This window comes from Euprymna scolopes, chromosome 45 (genome assembly GCF_053919585.1).
Source record: "Euprymna scolopes isolate OS-2025 chromosome 45, ASM5391958v1, whole genome shotgun sequence".
NCBI classification, from domain to species: Eukaryota; Metazoa; Mollusca; class Cephalopoda; order Sepiida; family Sepiolidae; genus Euprymna; species Euprymna scolopes.
The window spans coordinates 67,506,110-67,526,078 of NC_136526.1; the positions used below are offsets into that span (position 1 = coordinate 67,506,110).

The 19,969-nt window shown below is 33.9% G+C and overlaps 1 protein-coding gene and 1 pseudogene across 1 annotated transcript in view; one reads left to right on the top strand and one right to left on the bottom strand.

The window, feature by feature from the left end:
* Positions 1–19,969, bottom strand: part of LOC145269871 (A-kinase anchor protein 10, mitochondrial-like) — a 165,610-nt gene that overhangs the window by 63,940 nt on the left and 81,701 nt on the right. Inside the window, 2 exon segments of the mRNA XM_080125615.1 lie at positions 6,801–6,908; positions 7,628–7,732. Coding sequence (XP_079981741.1) covers positions 6,801–6,908; positions 7,628–7,732 — 213 coding nt within the window.
* LOC145269992 (5S ribosomal RNA) lies at positions 10,712–10,832 on the top strand (annotated as a pseudogene).

Consider the following 19,969-nt stretch of genomic DNA (forward strand, 5'->3'; position numbering starts at 1 on the left):
GGTGCACCTTCTCCAAGTGATGTTACCTCAAGTAATAAACTGAAGCTGGGTACTCCACCAGACTAGAAAAATTCTTGTCCTGGAATCCAGTAAAACCAACAGACCAAAACGAAAGATATACTACAACATATAAAAATGGTTAATTGGGGAGTGGAAGATTATGTTCTCAATTTTTTACAAACTCAGTGTTTGAGAGATAAAAGAAATTTAATGGAACATTCAAATATCTATGTATTTTATATAGAGTTCAAGTGTTAGTCCCAGGTAGTGGGTCCCTGGATTTCTGAGAACTTTGATTGAAGTAAAATAAAACAATATATATATATATATATATATATATATATATATATATATTGACTTTGTTGTTGTTCCTTCTTATGAAACTGATTTTTAATTTAATTAAAATTTGATTTTTAAATTAAAAAATTTTTTTTTTTTTTTTTTTTTTTTTTTACATTTTTAAATTGAAAATCACTTTACTTAATATATATATATATATATATTGACTTTGTTGTTGTTCCTTCTTATGAAACTGATTTTTAATTTAATTAAAATTTGATTTTTAAATTAAAAATTTTTTTTTTTTTTTTTTTTACATTTTTAAATTGAAAATCACTTTACTTAATATATATATATATATATATATTGACTTTGTTGTTGTTCCTTCTTATGAAACTGATTTTTAATTTAATTAAAATTTGATTTTTAAATTAAAAAAATTTTTTTTTTTTTTTTTTTTTTTTACATTTTTAAATTGAAAATCACTTTACTTTATATATATATACATATACTAACAGACTGACTGGCATAGCCCTGTCATCAAATACACATAAAAATTATATTTTAATTAAAGCAGAATTCTTATCTATTATAAATCAAAATATTGTCAGTATTAAATGTAACGTTAAATTCCTTTAAAAAAAATTGAATTTAAAAAAAAAACAAAAGAAACTGAAAGAGACATGTGCATGCGAGTATTATTTTAAACAGTTCACTTCTTGTAAGTAAAAATAAAATACTCAAGCTAAAACCAAAACCTAAAGACAATGAGTTAAGTATGATAACCATTAGGCAAGCTTGACACTGTCTTTAAAAAGTGTTTTCAAACCTACCTATTCTTAACACAAGTAATCTGTTATGTGAACGATTCACGCATATGCATTCGTGAAACAGTTGACAGATAAAAATCTGATGCCCCCCCCCACGTACCAATTTTTCAATTTTGATCCCTTAGCAGCCCCTTTTTTCTGGATAAAAATTGATTAAAGTTTTCCACATGTCTGAATACCCCTTATACCAAATTCCAAGTCTGTAGATCGAAAATTTGAGTTGAATTTATGGGCTGAGCAGTGTTCTTTTTTGTAGACCGCCCGGCCATCCTTCCTTGCTTGCATGCTTGAATCTTGTCTTCAACAATTGGACAATTCCATCTTTTAAAAAAGTAGTGACAGATGAATTCATATATATATATATATATAAAATAAAATAAAAATTACAATTAAATTTACCAAAATGATCCAAGATGGTAAAACTAAAGTATATTATAAATATTAAAGAATTAATATTTATAAAGTAATCTCAACCAGATGTAAAAGCTCGATAAAACCAAATAGGAGATAGAGCTTAAGTAATAACCTGTACATTTCAATTGACCTATTTTTTTGCCCTATATTTTTTTTTGCGCCTTTTAACATCTTTTTGTCTGGGTCATTTTGACATTTGCTTTTCTATCTTATATTTAATTCTATCACCATTTAATTTTTTTTTCCTCTTCTTCTTCCCTGTCTCTTCTTCTTATTATGTCTCGGCAGTCGTGTGAAAAGCATATCTTATTTTTCTTTTATTAATATTATTGGAATTTTCCCCTTTTCTTTTCTTTGTCGTGATTTGTGAATTATTCCATGGATTTCGGCCTTTTGGATTATTTTGGACCATCTTCCAATTACGTGATTTCCTTGAATTTTACTTGTGCGAATGGAAACTCAATTAACTTTCTTGGAGTTATAGTTTTGGATTTTACCGTTATTGGATAATTTACCTTTCACCAGACTATCCATTCACGTGTAATCACCTTTTTCTTAACCATATTCCCTCCGCTTCACTTTCTGTTATCAAGTAAGATCTTTGACTTACTTGTTGTTTCATCAAATACTTTTGCATGCAAAATCCGATCCCGTATTTTGCTAATTCCTACCCTCTGATGAGAAGGAAAGTATTTCTTCGAAACTCTGCAGATTAAGGACTATCCATTTATCAAGTGTTTCCTTTTCAGATTAAATATGTTTTTAACTCTTTTTCAAAGTGTTTTTAACATGTTTTATTAACTGTTTGCTCTTATATATATATATATATATATATATATATATATATATATATATGCAGATGGGCATGGCTCAGAGGCTAAGAAATAAGGGTGATGAGTCGTATGTTTTGGTTTCGATTCTAACTGACGGCACCCAAGTCATATATATATTTTTAGTTTTGATCTCACAACTATACATTAGATTCTATAAAAGTGAAATTGTCTGTGTGTGTGTGTGTGTGTGTGCGTGTGTGTCCATTCTCCTAAAAAATTACTCTGTCAATTTTCAGTGTACAGACTCGAGATTTGACATAAGGGGTATTGAGATTTGGAAAAATATTTTTAATCCGTTTTTGGACATAAATTTGGCTGTCAAGGGGTTAAAGTTCAACGATTTGACCTTTGAAAACTCTGCCGGACTCCTCTGCCAATTTTGGGTCTAAACACTTGAAATTTTAGATGTAGGTTATCTGGACATGAGATAAACATTTCAATAAATATATATATTGTGACATAATCCCTAAATTGGAATTAAATATTTAAATGAGATGTGTCGTTTTTTTTGTTGTTTTTAGATTTTATCGCCGATGCAAATGAACATGTTTTCCAAAAGAGAGGCTAAACAATAGCAGTTGCTTTGAACTGAGCGAAAGTCCACTTAATCTATCCTTCTTTTTAAACTTAAAATATATTTTGTCAAGTCTATTTTTAGACTGGAATGTGAAGTAGAGAGGAAAGGGGGGACCGGAAGTAGTCCCGCTTCCCCTTCCCGTCTTTCTTTAACTGGATGCTAGCGGAAGTCGTTTTTTTTTGGCTAGGACGCCGACGAGTTAAGAGGTCAATCTCCTCGTGAGACTTTTTCCCTCATGCGAGAGAATGCGACTACTTCCTCATGAAAGAGACGGCAACTTTTTCCCCTCATGCAAAAGAGCGATACGGGTATGCGAAGTGCGGATGATGCAACTTATTTTTCCTCATGCGAGAGAATGCGACTTCTTCTTCCCTCATGAAAGAGACAGATGTATGAAATGCGGACGATGCGAATTTGCTATTTGAACTTTTTCCCCACCAAAAGGAATACCTCAAATTAACTGCGCCGTTAGCGAGTTGTGAACCATACAAGAAAAAGAAACAAAAGGAAAAAAAAAAGGGAAATAAAAAGACCCATGAGTGTAAAAAAACCTTTGATGCCCCCTTTTTCCCAAGCTGATAATTTAATTTCCCCTCATGGTATCGTGTAAATCCTAAAGACTTTCACTTGGTTCATCTTAAATTCCATAACTTTGAATACATTTCTTTTTCCTTCATTAAACTTTCCTTTTTACCTTCAATAAACCTATTTTTGTATTATTTGGAAACGTGTTTCTTACTTCGGGGTTTTTTTCTTGTGTTTTTGTGTCTCCTTTCTTTTTCTTTATCCATGTCATATGTTATGCTTTTCTTTATCCGTGTCACATGTTATGCTTTTCTTTATCCGTGTCACATGTTATGCTTTTTCTTTATCCGTGTCACATGTTATGCTTTTCTTTATCCGTGTCACATGTTATGCTTTTCTTTATCCGTGTCACATGTTATGCTTTTTCTTTATCCGTGTCACATGTTATGCTTTTCTTTATCCGTGTCACATGTTATGCTTTTCTTTATCCGTGTCACATGTTATGCTTTTCTTTATCCGTGTCACATGTTATGCTTTTCTTTATCTGTGTCACATGTTATGCTTTTCTTTATCCGTGTCACATGTTATGCTTTTTCTTTATCCGTGTCACATGTTATGCTTTTCTTTATCCGTGTCACATGTTATGCTTTTTCTTTATCCGTGTCACATGTTATGCTTTTCTTTATCCGTGTCACATGTTATGCTTTTTTTTATCCGTGTCACATGTTATGCTTTTCTTTATCCGTGTCACATGTTATGCTTTTTCTTTATCCGTGTCACATGTTATGTTTTTTTTATCCGTGTCACATGTTATGCTTTTTCTTTATCCGTGTCACATGTTATGCTTTTCTTTATCCGTGTCACATGTTATGCTTTTCTTTATCCGTGTCACATGTTATGCTTTTTCTTTATCCGTGTCACATGTTATGCTTTTCTTTATCCGTGTCACATGTTATGCTTTTCTTTATCCGTGTCACATGTTATGCTTTTTCTTTATCCGTGTCACATGTTATGCTTTTTCTTTATCCGTGTCACATGTTATGCTTTTTTTTATCCGTGTCACATGTTATGCTTTTTCTTTATCCGTGTCACATGGCATGCTTTTTCTTTATCCGTGTCACATGGCATGCTTTTTCTTTATCCGTGTCACATGGCATGCTTTTTCTTTATCCGTGTCACATGAGAAGGGCAGGTTGTGACTGGCATGCGGTCAGAGGAAGGAGAATCACGAGCCTGGTAAAATGGGCATGTGGCAGCGAGAGACATTTTTTAAGTGGTACCGAAAGTAACAGTAATTAGATGCTTTCGTTAAAAAAGAAAAAATGCCGAGCCAGGTTTTTATTTATTTCTTTTATTTGTAACCCCAACCCTAACACCCTTAGCAATTATTATTTTTTTTTTTTTACTAAAAACCAAATCGAAATATCTGTCTATCAAGTTTTAAGTCTGTAGAACAAAAATTGACAAAGGACTTTGGTAGAGAACGGTCCACACGCGCGCACGCATAAGGTCACTTATATACATGTAGATGTTATTTGGTTTTGCGATACGTTTTGAATGAATCCAATTATTTACGAAAGTTCATTTTTACCTAAATGCGAGTTGGGAATAATTTTCCCTTTAACCAATTTGGTACCCCCATATGGGGATCGGTATATATATATATATATATATTTTTTTTTAAATACAATTATCAACTGACACGTGTTTCGTCGCTAGATTCAGCCACTTTGATGAGTCATAGACGATGAAACATGTGTCGGTGGATAATTATATTTAAAAAAATATATATATATACTATTATATAAAAAGTGTGTGTGTGTTCTCTATGGACTTTGAAATGGTTGAACCGATTTTTATAATATTTCACACAAATGTACTTTATGTGTCTGACAGTGTTCTTAGAGAGGTTTTGTACTGGAATGTCTTCTACAAGTATCGATAATCGAAAAAAATTCGATGAAAGAAGGAACAGGCGATTTTTAAATACAGTCAACACCTTATACAGCCTAACATCACGTGTGCATTTGAGAAGTTTTATTACGACACAAGCAGAATGGCCCAGCATATAAAATCAACATGTGAAGCTTGCTCCAGGGCAACCGCGATAGATCCCCAATCCAGGCAATCAATCAATTTGATTAAAAAATGATTTCACCGATTTTGATGACAATAAAAATATGGAAATGTGAAATATTTGTTGATCGTCATTCAATCCGAGCAACATCAGGTCTCCTTACTAGTGTATATACATATATATTTGTTTACTGTTTTATGGGAAAGAATTCCAACAAAGTGCGCGATTACAAAGAAAAAAATGTTCGATAGAACAGCTTAATATTTATTTATTTAAGACTGTACAGAAGGTCAGAACAAACCATTGGTACCGTCGGTTTCAAGCCTAACAACATAAGGAGGGGGACTAATTAATGATAAATGATGTTAGGCTCTCGTCAACCATATTGTTTTCTGTTTGAGGAAATTTTAAAATTTCAGGGGTTCAAGTAAAGACACCACATTTTTGTAATGAGAGTCGATTAACGGAGTAAATTAAAAATGCTTGGGAGGCCAGCTGCTCATTACTATCATCATGTGTCGGGTGCATTCATCAGAGATGCTGTCTGTTCTATGGGAGGAGTTAGTTCAACTCCTCCTGGGTTAATACCGCTCCAAGTAATCCTTAATCTTGAGTGACCTTTGAGCCTTGATAAGAGGTTACTCTTGTAAAAAATAAAAATATGTTTTTTTAAAATCTTTTTTTACAAAGGAGTCACCAATTATCAAAGCCCAGAGGCCACTCAAGGATAAGGGTTAATGAGTGCACAATAGTCAATGGGAAAATATTGTAGTAATCATTGGTTGTAGAAATTTGGTAAATTGGATTACTTAAGGGGATGGCTCATCAATTAAAAAATAAAAAAATAAAATTGAAAAAATAAAATTGAAAAAATAAAATTGAAATAATAAAATTGAAAAAATAAAATTAAAAAAATAAAATTGAAAAAATAAAATTAAAAAAATAAAATTGAAAAAATAAAATTAAAAAAATAAAATTAAAAAAATAAAATTAAAAAATAAAATTAAAAAAATAAAATTAAAAAAATAAAATTAAAAAAATAAAATTGAAAAAATAAAATTAAAAAAATAAAATTAAAAAAATAAAATTGAAAAAATAAAATTGAAAAATAAAAATTAAAAAAATTAAAATTAAAAAAATTAAAATTAAAAAAAAATAAAATTGAAAAATAAAATTGAAAAAAAAAAATTAAAAAAATAAAATAAAAAAAAAATAAAATTAAAAAAAAATAAAATTGAAAAAATATAAAACCATGAGGATCTTACCCATATCGCCATCAAGTTCATGCATGAAGTCCGCATTGAGAAGCAAAGAGCAGGGTCGACCAGAACTGATGGATGCATTTGTGTCCAGCAGAGGGGAACTACCCTCACCTGTACCGGATAGAAAAGAAAGGAAAAAAAATTATATATATATATTTTTTTTTTTTTTTTTAAATAATCAACATTCCAAAATGCACATAAAATCATTGAAAAATACAAAACTCAAAATTTATCCCCTCTCCTCCAAGTAAAGTCAGTAAAAGTGCTCAATAGCTGTGTGATTTAGCCGAGTTGAACAAACAGCAGAAAGAAAAACAACTTGCAACAACAAAATCGTTTGTTAGAAAAATATAAAATAATTTTATTTCCCGCTTTGTGTTGTGCACTTTAGTTAGTAGGGTTGGGGGGGGGGGAGCAGGAGGTGGACGGATTTCACCAACACAGCACAGTGAAGATGACTCGTGGCTACCATCACTTTTTGACTACCTTCTCTCTTGTCTCACTTGTTTATATCGACCTGTTCTCTTGCAGGTGTTTAACCCAGGCAGCTGTGAGGTTAACTACTTGACCTATTCACCTCCTGCAATGTCAGTTTTGACAGGTCTGGACTCATCAGCCTGCTTACTACCTGCGCACGAGCGTGTATGTGCACACAGTCTTAAAATTTGATTCACAGAGGATTTGTAAAAAAAAAAAAAAAAAAAAAAAAAACAGCACTGAGGGATTAGTTTGTCAGTTGGTTTTAAAGTGACAGCAATCTTGCTTCAATGAAAAATTGTGTGAAAATAGTCCAAAGAAAAAAAGGGACAGAAAGCGTAAAAGGAACTTACCCAAGTCCCCGTTAGGGGTCAGCAGACTATCCACACCAATATTCTGGCACACTTTAGGGGTAGTCGTCTGATCCAAGCCTGGGGAAATTTCTCCAGACTTCCGATCTAAAAAAAATAAAAATAAATAATGAAAATAAAATGAAAAATTTTAATAAAGTCATTTTTTTAAATTTAAAATCAAGTCAAAAAGTCGAGACTAGCTGATCACATATGGAAAGACAAAGGAACACCCTTCCCTTTATGGAACAAGGTCAACATAATTGACACGGACGCAAGATGAAGAGTCAGACAACTTAAAGAAATAACACGTGATAAAAAAGACAAATATTAAGTAGACCCAGCATAGATATCAGCAGCATATGGGAACCTCAAATCTATAATATAAATCTCACCTGTCTGTTTAAATGTATGTATGTTTGTCTGCTTAAAACTTTTGACAGAGGTGACAGATTTACACAAGATCAGTATCGTTTTGAAGCTCGAATCTTTGGACGATAAATAACGAAAAATTTGCTAAAAACATTCCTTTACCCTCAACATTTTTCTACAGGGAGGGGGGGGATCTCTTTTTTTGCCGATATTTTCGAAAGTCATTCTCTCTTTTCAATTGATCAGCCTTAGCTACTTCTGGTTTGGCGATGGACGCAATGGCAAAGACGTCACATTTTTTTTTCACATGCTTTACCTCCTTCGTTGATTCATCGTAAGATAGACAAAAATCTTAACTTTTTATCATTTCATTTTATTTTTAATATGACTTGTTTTGTTCAAATAAATGTCACTAACAATTGAATTTTACCAAGATGAGAACAGTCGTCGGTATTTGTTTATGTATAAACAAAAAGTATATAATATATATGTGTATGTGTATATATGTATATGTGTGTATATATGTGTATGTATGTGTATATACAATATGTACCTCTGTGTGTGTGTGTGTATATATATATATATATAATGTGTATATATATGTGTGTGTGTATATATAATGTGTATGTGTGTGTGTATATATATAAAATGTGTATGTGTGTGTATACATATAATGTGTATGTGTGTGTATATATGTGTATATGTCTGTGTGTGTGTGTGTGTGTGTATACATAGGGTTTATTTATAGGGAAGAGTATCATCATGTCAGGTTGTCCTGACAAACCCTTGTACAGAGAAACGTTAGTGTTCAGAAATTATAAAGTCAATTAATCAAATAATTTACATAGCTTGTTGTATCAACTTTGCGGAGGTTGATGATTAAAAAGAAAATGGAAGACACATTGGAAAAAATCTTTTCAATAAGACAAGAAATGTGTAATCAGCTTTCATTTGCATGTTGAGAACGATGTCAACTCGTTTATATATATCTTATATCTTAAACCAGTGGTTCCCAACCATTGTGCTGTGGCAAACTAGTACGCAAGATAATAGCTGGGAGCCATTTAATTTCATTTTGATTTCTGTTCATTTAAACACGACTGATTGTCTTAACATTATGACCATATTTGGCATTTATAGTGATTAGATTTCTTTTATTCCTTGTGGCGGTTGATGGTAACATCCGAGCAAATGGAGTCAAAGGTGACTGGGTTCAAATCTCATGACTAGTAACAATTGTCATTTCCTGCACTGATGATTGCAAAAGTATGAACAACTAGGGCAGAGAGAGGAAGAAAAAAAGAGAAGGGGAAAAAGAGAGAGAGAGAGAAGAGAGAAAAATAGAGAAAGAAAAAGAGAAAAATAGAGAGAGAAAGAAAAAGAGGAAAAAAGAGAGAAAGAGAGATGAAAAGAGAGAGAGAAGAAAATGGGAGGGAAGAAAGAGAGAGAGGGGGAAGAGAGAGAGAAAGAGGAAAAGAGAGAAAAGAAAACACATTGGTTGAATGAATTTAACTTTGCTTTTCTAGATTGTAGTTTATATTTTTCCTACTTGAAACGGCATTTCATTTGGAATGCGTTGCGCAGACTCCATCCATTCTGACCATCACGTCCTTAACAAACGTCAACCAAGTCTGACAATTGAAGATCACTGATTGGCTGATCTCTAACCAATCACTGTCCTAATAAGCAAACTTCATAGATAGGAGAGTGGAAGAGGGACCCAGGTTGGGTTCAAGGTCAGTTTTTAACAGCATCAGTTTTTCTTTATCTAATATATCACTTTTTCCACGTCTTTACGTAAGCTTCATGAATTGATGACGAGGCGTGTGACCCAACAAGCACAGAGATCTCCTGGAGACAACTTGTTAGAAAGAGTAAACCTATTGTGTTGTTTGAGAGGCAGTGCTACCACCAGACATGGAGGATATGATACTGACGGTCGGATCGTATAATAGGCTGACCGTAGACGGACTGACAGTTGTGGCCAGTGCAATATATAGAATTAGAAATTGGAGTTCATTGTTTTGGATTAGAAGTTATAAGCACAGGTTGTTTGTTTATTAAAAAGTGTCATAATAAAATTAGTGACGGGTCAAACAAGCAGAGCGATCGTTGGCATGGCATGATGTGGATTGCCACGTCATGGAATGATTTGTGAGATGCAACTTCGAGGGTGTTTGTTTCGGGGAGTCAGAAAGAGCAGATCAAAAAAACGTCTGTCTCTGATTCCCCGAGATTGGGAGACATCTTGTGGAGGCAACAAGATAGAAATAAATGTCGACTTAAACATAAAATAGAAACCTCCACCCTCCTTCTAAGGATGAGAAACGATGATGCAACTTCGGCAGTGGAAAACTATGGTGCTTGAATAAAACTCATTTGTCCAGAAAGAAATGAGACTCCAATCACCTAACCTCTTCCACTCTCAGTGGTCAAGACTCATTTCCATAAAGGAGGATAATTCATACCAGTGCTTAGTAGATCCTTACTTCCATGCTAGACCTTATCTTAGATCTTGACCAGAGTCGGAATTAAGGGCACGAAGTGCAAAGTCAATTTGAACTTTCATGTTAGATCTACCTAGACGTCCAGCACGAAGATATTTGAAACTCAACCTCTTCAAGAACATCACCATTGAGCACAATGGGAATTTTGTCTGTTGGGATCTTCGTGCACATCGTGTCATTACAGGTTAAATTATTTTATGCTAACTCAACCTACACCAGCATAATCACGTTGACACACCGGTTCCCATCAGATCACCGAAGTTAAGCAACACTGAGCCTGGTCAGTACTAAAATGGGTGACCATTTGCGAATTCCAGGTGTTGTATGTGATCTCTGCTTATCTCGGCATTGGTTCCAGTCTTGGGCCTCTGCTTGCTACTGGATTCAAGCAGTGCTGGTTAAGGATCGGTATGGTTGGAGAGTGCGCAACCCTTGCCTCATAATTACATGTGATGCTACCCTTATAGGGGTGTCCATTGTCTCTTGACACTGAACTGAGGCATCGATCGATCTACCTAGACCTCTTGCTGTGATGATGGCAGTATTTGAAACTCAAATTCTTCAAGAAGAACATCACTATTGAGGCCGGTGAGCATTTTGTCCATTGGGATCTTCATGCATATCGTCTTGTTATCGGTTAAATGATTTCTGTAAAAAGATTTACTTATTTGGCATCAACTACCAAAGTTGGAAAAAACATGTCGTTGCGTGTTCATCGTTGTGGCTGTGATGAGAATGTTGTTAGAAAAATGTGATTCACGATTCGTGTTTTTGTTGAATGCATTTTATTCCCATCTGTTGTCTTGGACAATAGCTTTCTTTACACCAACCATAAATAGTGTTGCAGGCAGAGATCACAGTGTTTGGGATTTTCCCAAGAGCTTGGAATTTCAGCTTCCACCTTGGAATCAACAATTGGAATCTTCGAAATTCGATTAAAGTCAGTTAATATAAGTTAATATAAATGAGTTAAAGCCAGTTAATATAAATGAGTTAAAGCCAGTTAATATAAATGAATTAAAGCCAGTTAATATAAGTTAATATAAATGACAGTTAATATAAGTTAATATAAGTTAATATAAATGACAGTTAATATAAGTTAATATAAATGACAGTTAAAGCCAGTTAATATAAGTTAATATGAATGAGAGTTAATATAAGTTAATATAAATGAGAGTTAATATAAGTTAATATAAATGAGAGTTAATATAAGTTAATATAAGTTAATATAAATGAGTTAAAGCCAGTTAATATAAATGAGTTAAAGCCAGTTAATATAAGTTAATATAAATGAGAGTTAAAGCCAGTTAATATAAGTTAATATGAATGAGAGTTAATATAAGTTAATATAAATGAGAGTTAAAGCCAGTTAATATAATTAATATAAATGAGTTAAAGCCAGTTAATATAAGTTAATATAAATGAGTTAAAGCCAGTTAATATAAGTTAATATAAATGAGAGTTAAAGCCAGTTAATATAAGTTAATATAAATGAGTTAAAGCCAGTTAATATAAGTTAATATAAATGAGAGTTAAAGCCAGTTAATATAAGTTAATATGAATGAGAGTTAATATAAGTTAATATAAATGAGAGTTAAAGCCAGTTAATATAATTAATATAAATGAGTTAAAGCCAGTTAATATAAATGATTTAAAGCCAGTTAATATAAATGAGTTAAAGCCAGTTAATATAAGTTAATATAAATGAGAGTTAAAGCCAGTTAATATAAGTTAATATAAATGACAGTTAAAGCCAGTTAATATAAGTTAATATAAATGACAGTTAATATAAGTTAATATGAATGACAGTTAATATAAGTTAATATGAATGAGAGTTGGGAAGTTATGGTTTGAATATGATTTGTTTGGTTTTAAAACATTTCTTTGCTTGGTGCTTAATTTGTTGCATTTGACGTTTCCACCATGAATCACAAATAATTATTGTATGTAGTTCGCAAAATAAAACAAGAAACAACACGTTATGCTTCTCGTTATGTTTCTGTCAGCTAGTGGAAACGCGTTTGATTGGCGATGTCCAGTTGTGATTGAGATGCCACTGAGCGAACAATTTCCCTTTCACTGTTTTATATAAATTTAATGCTGTGTGTGTGTGTGTGTGTGTGTGTGTGTGTGTGTGTGTGTGCATATATGTGTGTGTGTGTGTGTGTGTGTGTGTGTGTGTGTGTGTGTGTGTGTGTGTGTGTGTATAATTAAATTTTAATGTAAGCACATCTCCTCAGAGGGAAAAAAATTCTCGCAAAATACAAATATTGGTTCGCAATTATTTTGCTAAATAGCACATACAGAGAACATATTAAAGATGAAATGCCTTTAAGGGACACACACAGAATGGGAAAAAGTGTTGAAAGTAAAAAAGGATATGATCATTGGTATCCAAATAATTAATCCTTGGACAAAATTTTTTTTCAAGGATTAATTATGTATTACCTTAAAGCATATATATATATATATATATATATATATATATATATATTCAGTCATTGAACATGGCTCTTAACATTTTATATTTTCACGTAGCTAAAACCAGTTTTATAATTTAACAATTTCAGAAACGGCCATTAAAAAAATTAAAATTTCTTTCAATGCTCTTTACTGCCTGAAAAAAATATATTTGGAATCTTCATTTATGTTGCAATATTTTTGATATAATGATAGGGTTTGATCACCGAAAGTTGGAAGGTTCTATTCATAGACACTGGCGAATCAAATGGAGCCACGTTCTGCCAGCGACCAATCAGAAACCAGAATTGGTTCATAAAAATATTGAATCTTTTAGCATTCCGGCACACATTTTTTCACGTCAACACAAGAAAGCTCTTTTGCTCGTTGCCTGCAAAATTATAAAGTCTGAAACTTATGCAGAACAGTTACCCACCGAAAATTCTTCATCTCCAAGACTTGTACAGTATAGTTTCTGAAATTAAACATTTCAATTCAAGAATTTTTTTTTCAATAAAATAAGCAAAGATTTTGTTTTTTTTAAATAAAACGTTTAAAAAAAAATAAAATAAAAAAAATGTAATTTTTGAACAAAAACAAAAAAAAACATAAATTTAGTATTTTTTTTATGTAAATTAATTTAGTATTTTGGCTATTTTTTTGTTCATTTATTAATCTTGCAAAATTTTATACTTTTTTCTTGGGATTTTTTTTATAGTCAATTTTTTAGCATATCACCCACACAATAGCCTTGAGCCCCTGGACGAGCATAGGCCACCTATAACTTTTGTAGACGCTTTTGGAGTGAGAAGTTCTTTTTTTTCGGGGTGAGGGTATTGGCCTCATGCCCAACCTTCCCAGAAGGTACATACAGCACCTAGCCTTTCCAAATAGTCACACATCTGGTACTGGCCAGGCTCAACGTTGCTTAACTTCGGTGATCTGGTGAGAACCTGTGTGTCCACGTGATTGTGCCGCACATAATCAATTCTTTCGAAATCCAAAAAATATCCCTGGTGGTAAGTTCATGTTCCCTCCGCATTATATGCACATCTCGTACAAGCACATGCAACATGCACTTTTCAAAGATCACCTGAAAGAGTCGAAAAAGCAGAACACATGCGCAGGTGAAACAGAAAAAAAAAAAAATGAAAATTCCCAAATTGAAAAAAAAGTAAATATATCCACAAGTATTAACCCTAACCCTTAACCATTTATCAAAAATCCCTTTGCCAGATAATGTATGTTGAATGGAATTGCGCATGGTAGGTTGATATCATTCGTTCCTCTGCGAGAGATTAATCATCGGAAAGCACAAGGTCAACAAAAAAGAGTCACATTCAATGCATAATAAATATTCACGTGTGAATTCGTCAGTATTTTCTGCCTTTTTTTTTTTTTTTTAACTCGCGTTCACCCCAAACAAAGCACATCACCACTTGGACGTAAGGAGCTACTATTTGGAATCATGCTTAGGAAAGATTAACAAGATGTTGGTTTACGTTACATTTAAACTTCTGCATATCAGTACAGCCAGGGAAGCAGGTAGCAGGAAAGGAATTCCAAAGTCTAGTTGTTCAAGGGAAGAAACTATCAATTGGTCATGTATTCGAGGATAGCATCGCTAGATAAATTTTTCAAATTTGCTTTATTAGCTAAGTTGCCAATTTTATGATTGCCTGAAACAATGCTACTCATAAGGAGTTTGGCAGAAGGCACAAGGTCATCAAGAAATAAGTGAAATTCAAAGTATAGCAAATATTCATGCACAAATTCATCAGTATTAATGTATTCGATGATATTATGTATAGTAAAAATGTTTCAAGTCTACTTTATTACCTAAGTCAACACTTTTTTTTTTTTTTACACGGTGGTCACCACTTATCAAGGCCCGGAAGCCACTCAGGGATAAGGGTTATTGCAAGTACAGTACGTTAGTGTGGAGATTTAATGAAGTGTTTACTTAAGAGGGCAGTTCATTAGGAATTTGTTAACGTTGGACTGGAAGACATCCAAGTTGTAGTCAGGTGGGAAGCAGGCAGACGGAACAGAGTTCCACAGGCGTGCAGTTCTAAGAAAGAAGCTTTGTTCATAGAATCTACGTTTTGATTTAGGCACAGATAAAGAGTGGGGGAAATTTTTCAGTGGATTCAACTAGACGGGTGTTTTTCATGAAGGATTGGCGAGGGGGGACCAGAGACTGGAGTTCAGACGAGCACTTGCCATGGAAATAACGATAAAATAAGTATAGGCTCGCAACGTCTCTTCTGTGGGAGAGAGGTTGCAGGGTAGAGAAAAGGGCATCCCCCACTAAGCCACAAGGTCTATTTTGTACTCTGTCAAGGCAGGATAGGCTGTTTTTAGCAGCTCCTGCCCAGATATGGCAGCAGTATTCCATCCTTGGACGTACTTGGCTTTTATATAGATACTTTTTATATAGATACTTTTACGATTTCATGCAACTGGTGCGATAATAGACAATGAAACCTGTTAAATAAAAAATTTTTTCAATTGCTTATGCGCAAGGCAATAATTTGGATCGTTTTGTGCACAAATTGTAAATGCAGAAAATACTGTAACAAATGGTTCAAAAAATTTTGTTTTGATTGGAAAAAATAAATACGCTTTGTTTCCGCACAGTATACACATTCTTGGCTTTATCAGAATTAGTTGTGTTAGAGTCGGGCAATAAGATAAAGACTGTCAGGCAAAGAAAGATCAGGTGTCATAGGCCACATTAAAATGTTTATTTATGTTTTATACATTAAGGCAGGGGTTCCCAATCTGGAGTGCAAGACGATATACTAGGGGATGCAAAAAAAAAGTTTAGATGAAAAAACAGAGTAATAGATATATGTTACTCTTTTGCAATGTATTAAGTTTTTGTTTTTTATTGCTTCAGTATCTATACTATTAATAAAATTCTAAATGTTTATTTATTTATGTGTGTGTGTGTATATACCAATAACATTTTTGAACGGATGCACCGAATTGAAAAATTCTTTTATTCCTAAAAGGTGTGAGTCCCGAGATTGTCCTTATCTATATATGGTTCGTAACAAACAATGCCGAGTCACACAAAAACCCGAAATAAGGGGTTTTGGGCCGTTTCATGCAATTGTCGAAAATGTTACCTGCCCATGCAACGGAATTTAGCACTGTCTGTATACAGTCACAGAAACATCTTTCGGCATACGGACAGAACTTGTGGCAATGGATAACGCGTCTGACTATGGATCAGAAGATTCCAGGTTCGAATCCTGGCAAGTTCGTAATAGTTTTAACCATCATTTTATCCAACGTTTACTCATTATCCTTACCCTTATTTTTGTTTTTTTCAGTGATTTTGTTTTATGCATATGGGAATTTCCCATTCTCCGAGTTCACAGGGTAAGCGTTGATGGTAAGAGTGTACTCGATTTTGTGTTTGACTTGGCGTTGTGTGTGCTGACACGGTGCAGCCACTAGTTGTTATTAAATGGCTATTAAATACATGGCTGGATAGATTGAATCCAATCATGTATTGAACTGCGAGTTCAGAAATTTTAGGAGGTGCAAGATTTGAGGGAATTTTTTGAGGTGGGTAACAAAAAAAAAGGTTGGGAACCACAGCATTAAGATGAGTAAATAAGCAAATATCCGCTGAACAAAAAATGATTTTGAATAAAAAATGATTTTGAATAAAAAATGATTTTGAATAAAAAATGATTTTGAATAAAAAATGATTTTGAACAAAAAATGATTTTGAACAAAAAATGATTTTGAATAAAAAATGATTTTGAACAAAAAATGATTTTGAACAAAAAATGATTTTGAATAAAAAATGATTTTGAACAAAAAATGATTTTGAATAAAAAAAAAAAAAATTCCTTTAACTCTACCTACTCCCCCTTTCTCTTAAAAAATCTTTCTTTTTGAAACTTTCTGAACAGGATATTATTTTTTTTCATTTCTATTTCAAAAACGTCTGCTAATAGAAAATAATGATAACAAAGAAAGTGTCAATATTCAAATATATAAAGTTATCATGTTGGATTTTTCATGTTGAACAATGAATCTGGCAAATCGAGGTTTGATTCTGACTAACCGTTTCTTTTGGTTTATTCTTATAAATGTGTTAATAGTTAATCATCTCAAAGTTATCTTGTCTTTCATATCCAGAGATCCAGTTGTTATGTAAAGTTTGTTCAAATAGATGACTTTTAAGTCAATTAAAGAAGAAAATAATTTGAATTTTGGGGTCCGAAAGTTATTCTGACATTTATGCCATGAAAATGGTGACAAAAGACGTAAAAAAGACAGATACAATGTTCAGTGCACCAAATCATTTTATTGACTGCGGCTACAACGCCATTATTATATATATATATATATATATATATATATATATATATATATATATATATATATTATATATTATATTCAAGTGTAATGTGAAAAAGTGTAATGTGAACAAACATCTTTCCACTCAACTCTCTCCATAATGCCCCCGCAAATTATGTCTCCGAATAGTAGCCCCCTACTTCAAAGTGGCACTTGCCTTGTTTGGGGTGAAGATTGAATAAAAAAAAAAATTAAATATAAATATATATATATATATATATATATATATATAACCAGGCCTAGGGACAAACAAATCCAACTTGCCTCCTCCCTTGGGGCTTGCATTCACTAACATCCGTGGGCTTAGAACTAATTTAGTTGATGTTGAAGCATTTCTCCTAACAAATACCCCGGATATCTTAGCACTAAGCGAGACTAACCTACACTCCTCCATCCCCTCTAACTACTTTAACATGCCTGGCTATCTCCCACTCTGCCGTAAGGACTCTGACAGACATATGCACGGACTTGGAGTCTACATTCGTAATACCCTCCCCCTGACTAGAGAAACAAACCTAGAAACGGACGATCAAGCCTTTATGTGCTTTAGACTAAACATACAACAGATTAGCTACTTTTATTTTCTCTACCGATCTCCCTCGACCCAGGACTACACCATAATAAACAAAGTCTCTGACAGTATAGACACAGCACTTTCCCTCGACACTAGCGCACAAGTACATGTATTTGGTGACTTTAATGTTCACCACAAAAACTGGCTTGGATTCTCAACTCACACAGATGCAGCGGGCAGCACAACACATAGTTTTACTATATCTCACTCCCTATCAAAAATGGTTACGTTTCCAACCCGTTTCCCTGACCAGCAAGAACAACAAGCATCACTTCTAGATCTGTTTCTGACTACAGTTCCCGAAGATTGTACAACAAATGCTGACAGCCCACTCGGGAACGCTGACCATGCAGTGATAATGGTAGAAATCGCCCTAAATTCTAGACCCAAAACTGAAGAGCCAGTACTCAAAACAACGAGATATTATAAAAAGGCTGACTGGGAAGCCATCAGAGATCTTATCAGAGATGCCCCATGGGCAAATATTTTTTCTCTTCCTGCCGAACAGTGCGCAAATGAGACCACTGAATGGTTCAAAACTCTCCACAATGATTTACTTCGACTTGCACAACTGCCATTGCTCAAAGGCAGCATGCATACCGCATAAGTCCAGTTCAAACAAACAGAAGTACATAGAAGCTAGAAATAACGTTAAGAAAGAAATAGCGACAGCCAAGAGAGAATTTACTGAAACCACTAAAAAACGCATCGAAGCACAAAACTTAGGAACTCGTGACTTCTGGAAAATCTACAACAGTGTAGTAAATAATGGGCAATCAACAATTCCCCCACTAACCAACAATCACGAGGTTGTTTGCTCAGCAACCAACAAGGCTAACATGCTTGCCAGTCGGTTTGCCTCAAACTCCACACTGGACCCTCTCAACCACCCCCTACCTGACTTTCCTATGCGGACAGACGCCACGCTAGATGATCTGAAAATCACCCCTGCTCAGGTGCATGCTATCATAAAAAACCTTGACACTTCAAAAGCATGTGGACCTGATCTCATCCCAGCTGTGCTATTAAAAAAAGTGCTCAGCTGAAGTAGCTCCAATTCTCCCCAAACTCTACAACAAATGCCTTAATGAATCTTGATTTCTGGGCTGTTGCAAAACTGCTTCTGTGGTACCAGTATTCAAGAATTCTGGCGAAAGAACTGACCCATTAAATTATCGCCCCATTAGCCTCCTCCCACTTTTTTCCAAAATATTTGAGACCATAATTAACCATGCTCTAGTCCATCACCTTACAGATGCTAAACTTCTGACTGACAAACAATATGGATTTAGACAAGCCCGTTCCACAGCTGACATCCTCACTGTAATCTCTGAACGTATATACCATTCACTGGACAAAGCGGGGGGAGGGCAGAGCGGTAGCTCTAGATATATCTAAGGCTTTTGACAGGGTATGGCACAAGGGTCTCCTCAGGAAAATTAAATCATACGGTATCACTGGTAGAATACTTAGCATAATTAAATCCTTCTTAGATAATAGAAAAATCCAGGTTGTCCTCGACAGTCGAACATCTAAACAGTGTGATATAAATGCGGGAGTGCCTCAGGGGTATATTCTTGGACCTCTATTGTTCCTGATATTTATTAATGACCTCCCCGACAAAACTGCCTCTGAGATGGGTATATATGCTGATGACACTACAATCTATAACAGGCATGACAGGAAAACAAATGAACACATAACTACAGAAATGGCAAAAACACTAGAGGATGACCTCCAATCTGTAGTGGAATGGGGACATAAATGGAAGGTCACATTCAATGCTGCCAAGACTAAACTGGTTTCCTTCAATAATTACAAGAAACCTTCTCTGCCACCAATAGCAATGGCCAGTGACTCCCTGTCTGAGAGTACATCTTTCAAACTGCTTGGCCTAACGTTCACAGGAAACATGAGCTGGAACAATTATATTGAAAACATTGCCAGGGCCGCTGTAAAAAAGGTAGGCTCTCTCTACTGTGCTAGAAAACTACTGACACCTGAAAGTATCCTGTATCTCTATAAGGCCACCATTCGCCCATGTATGGA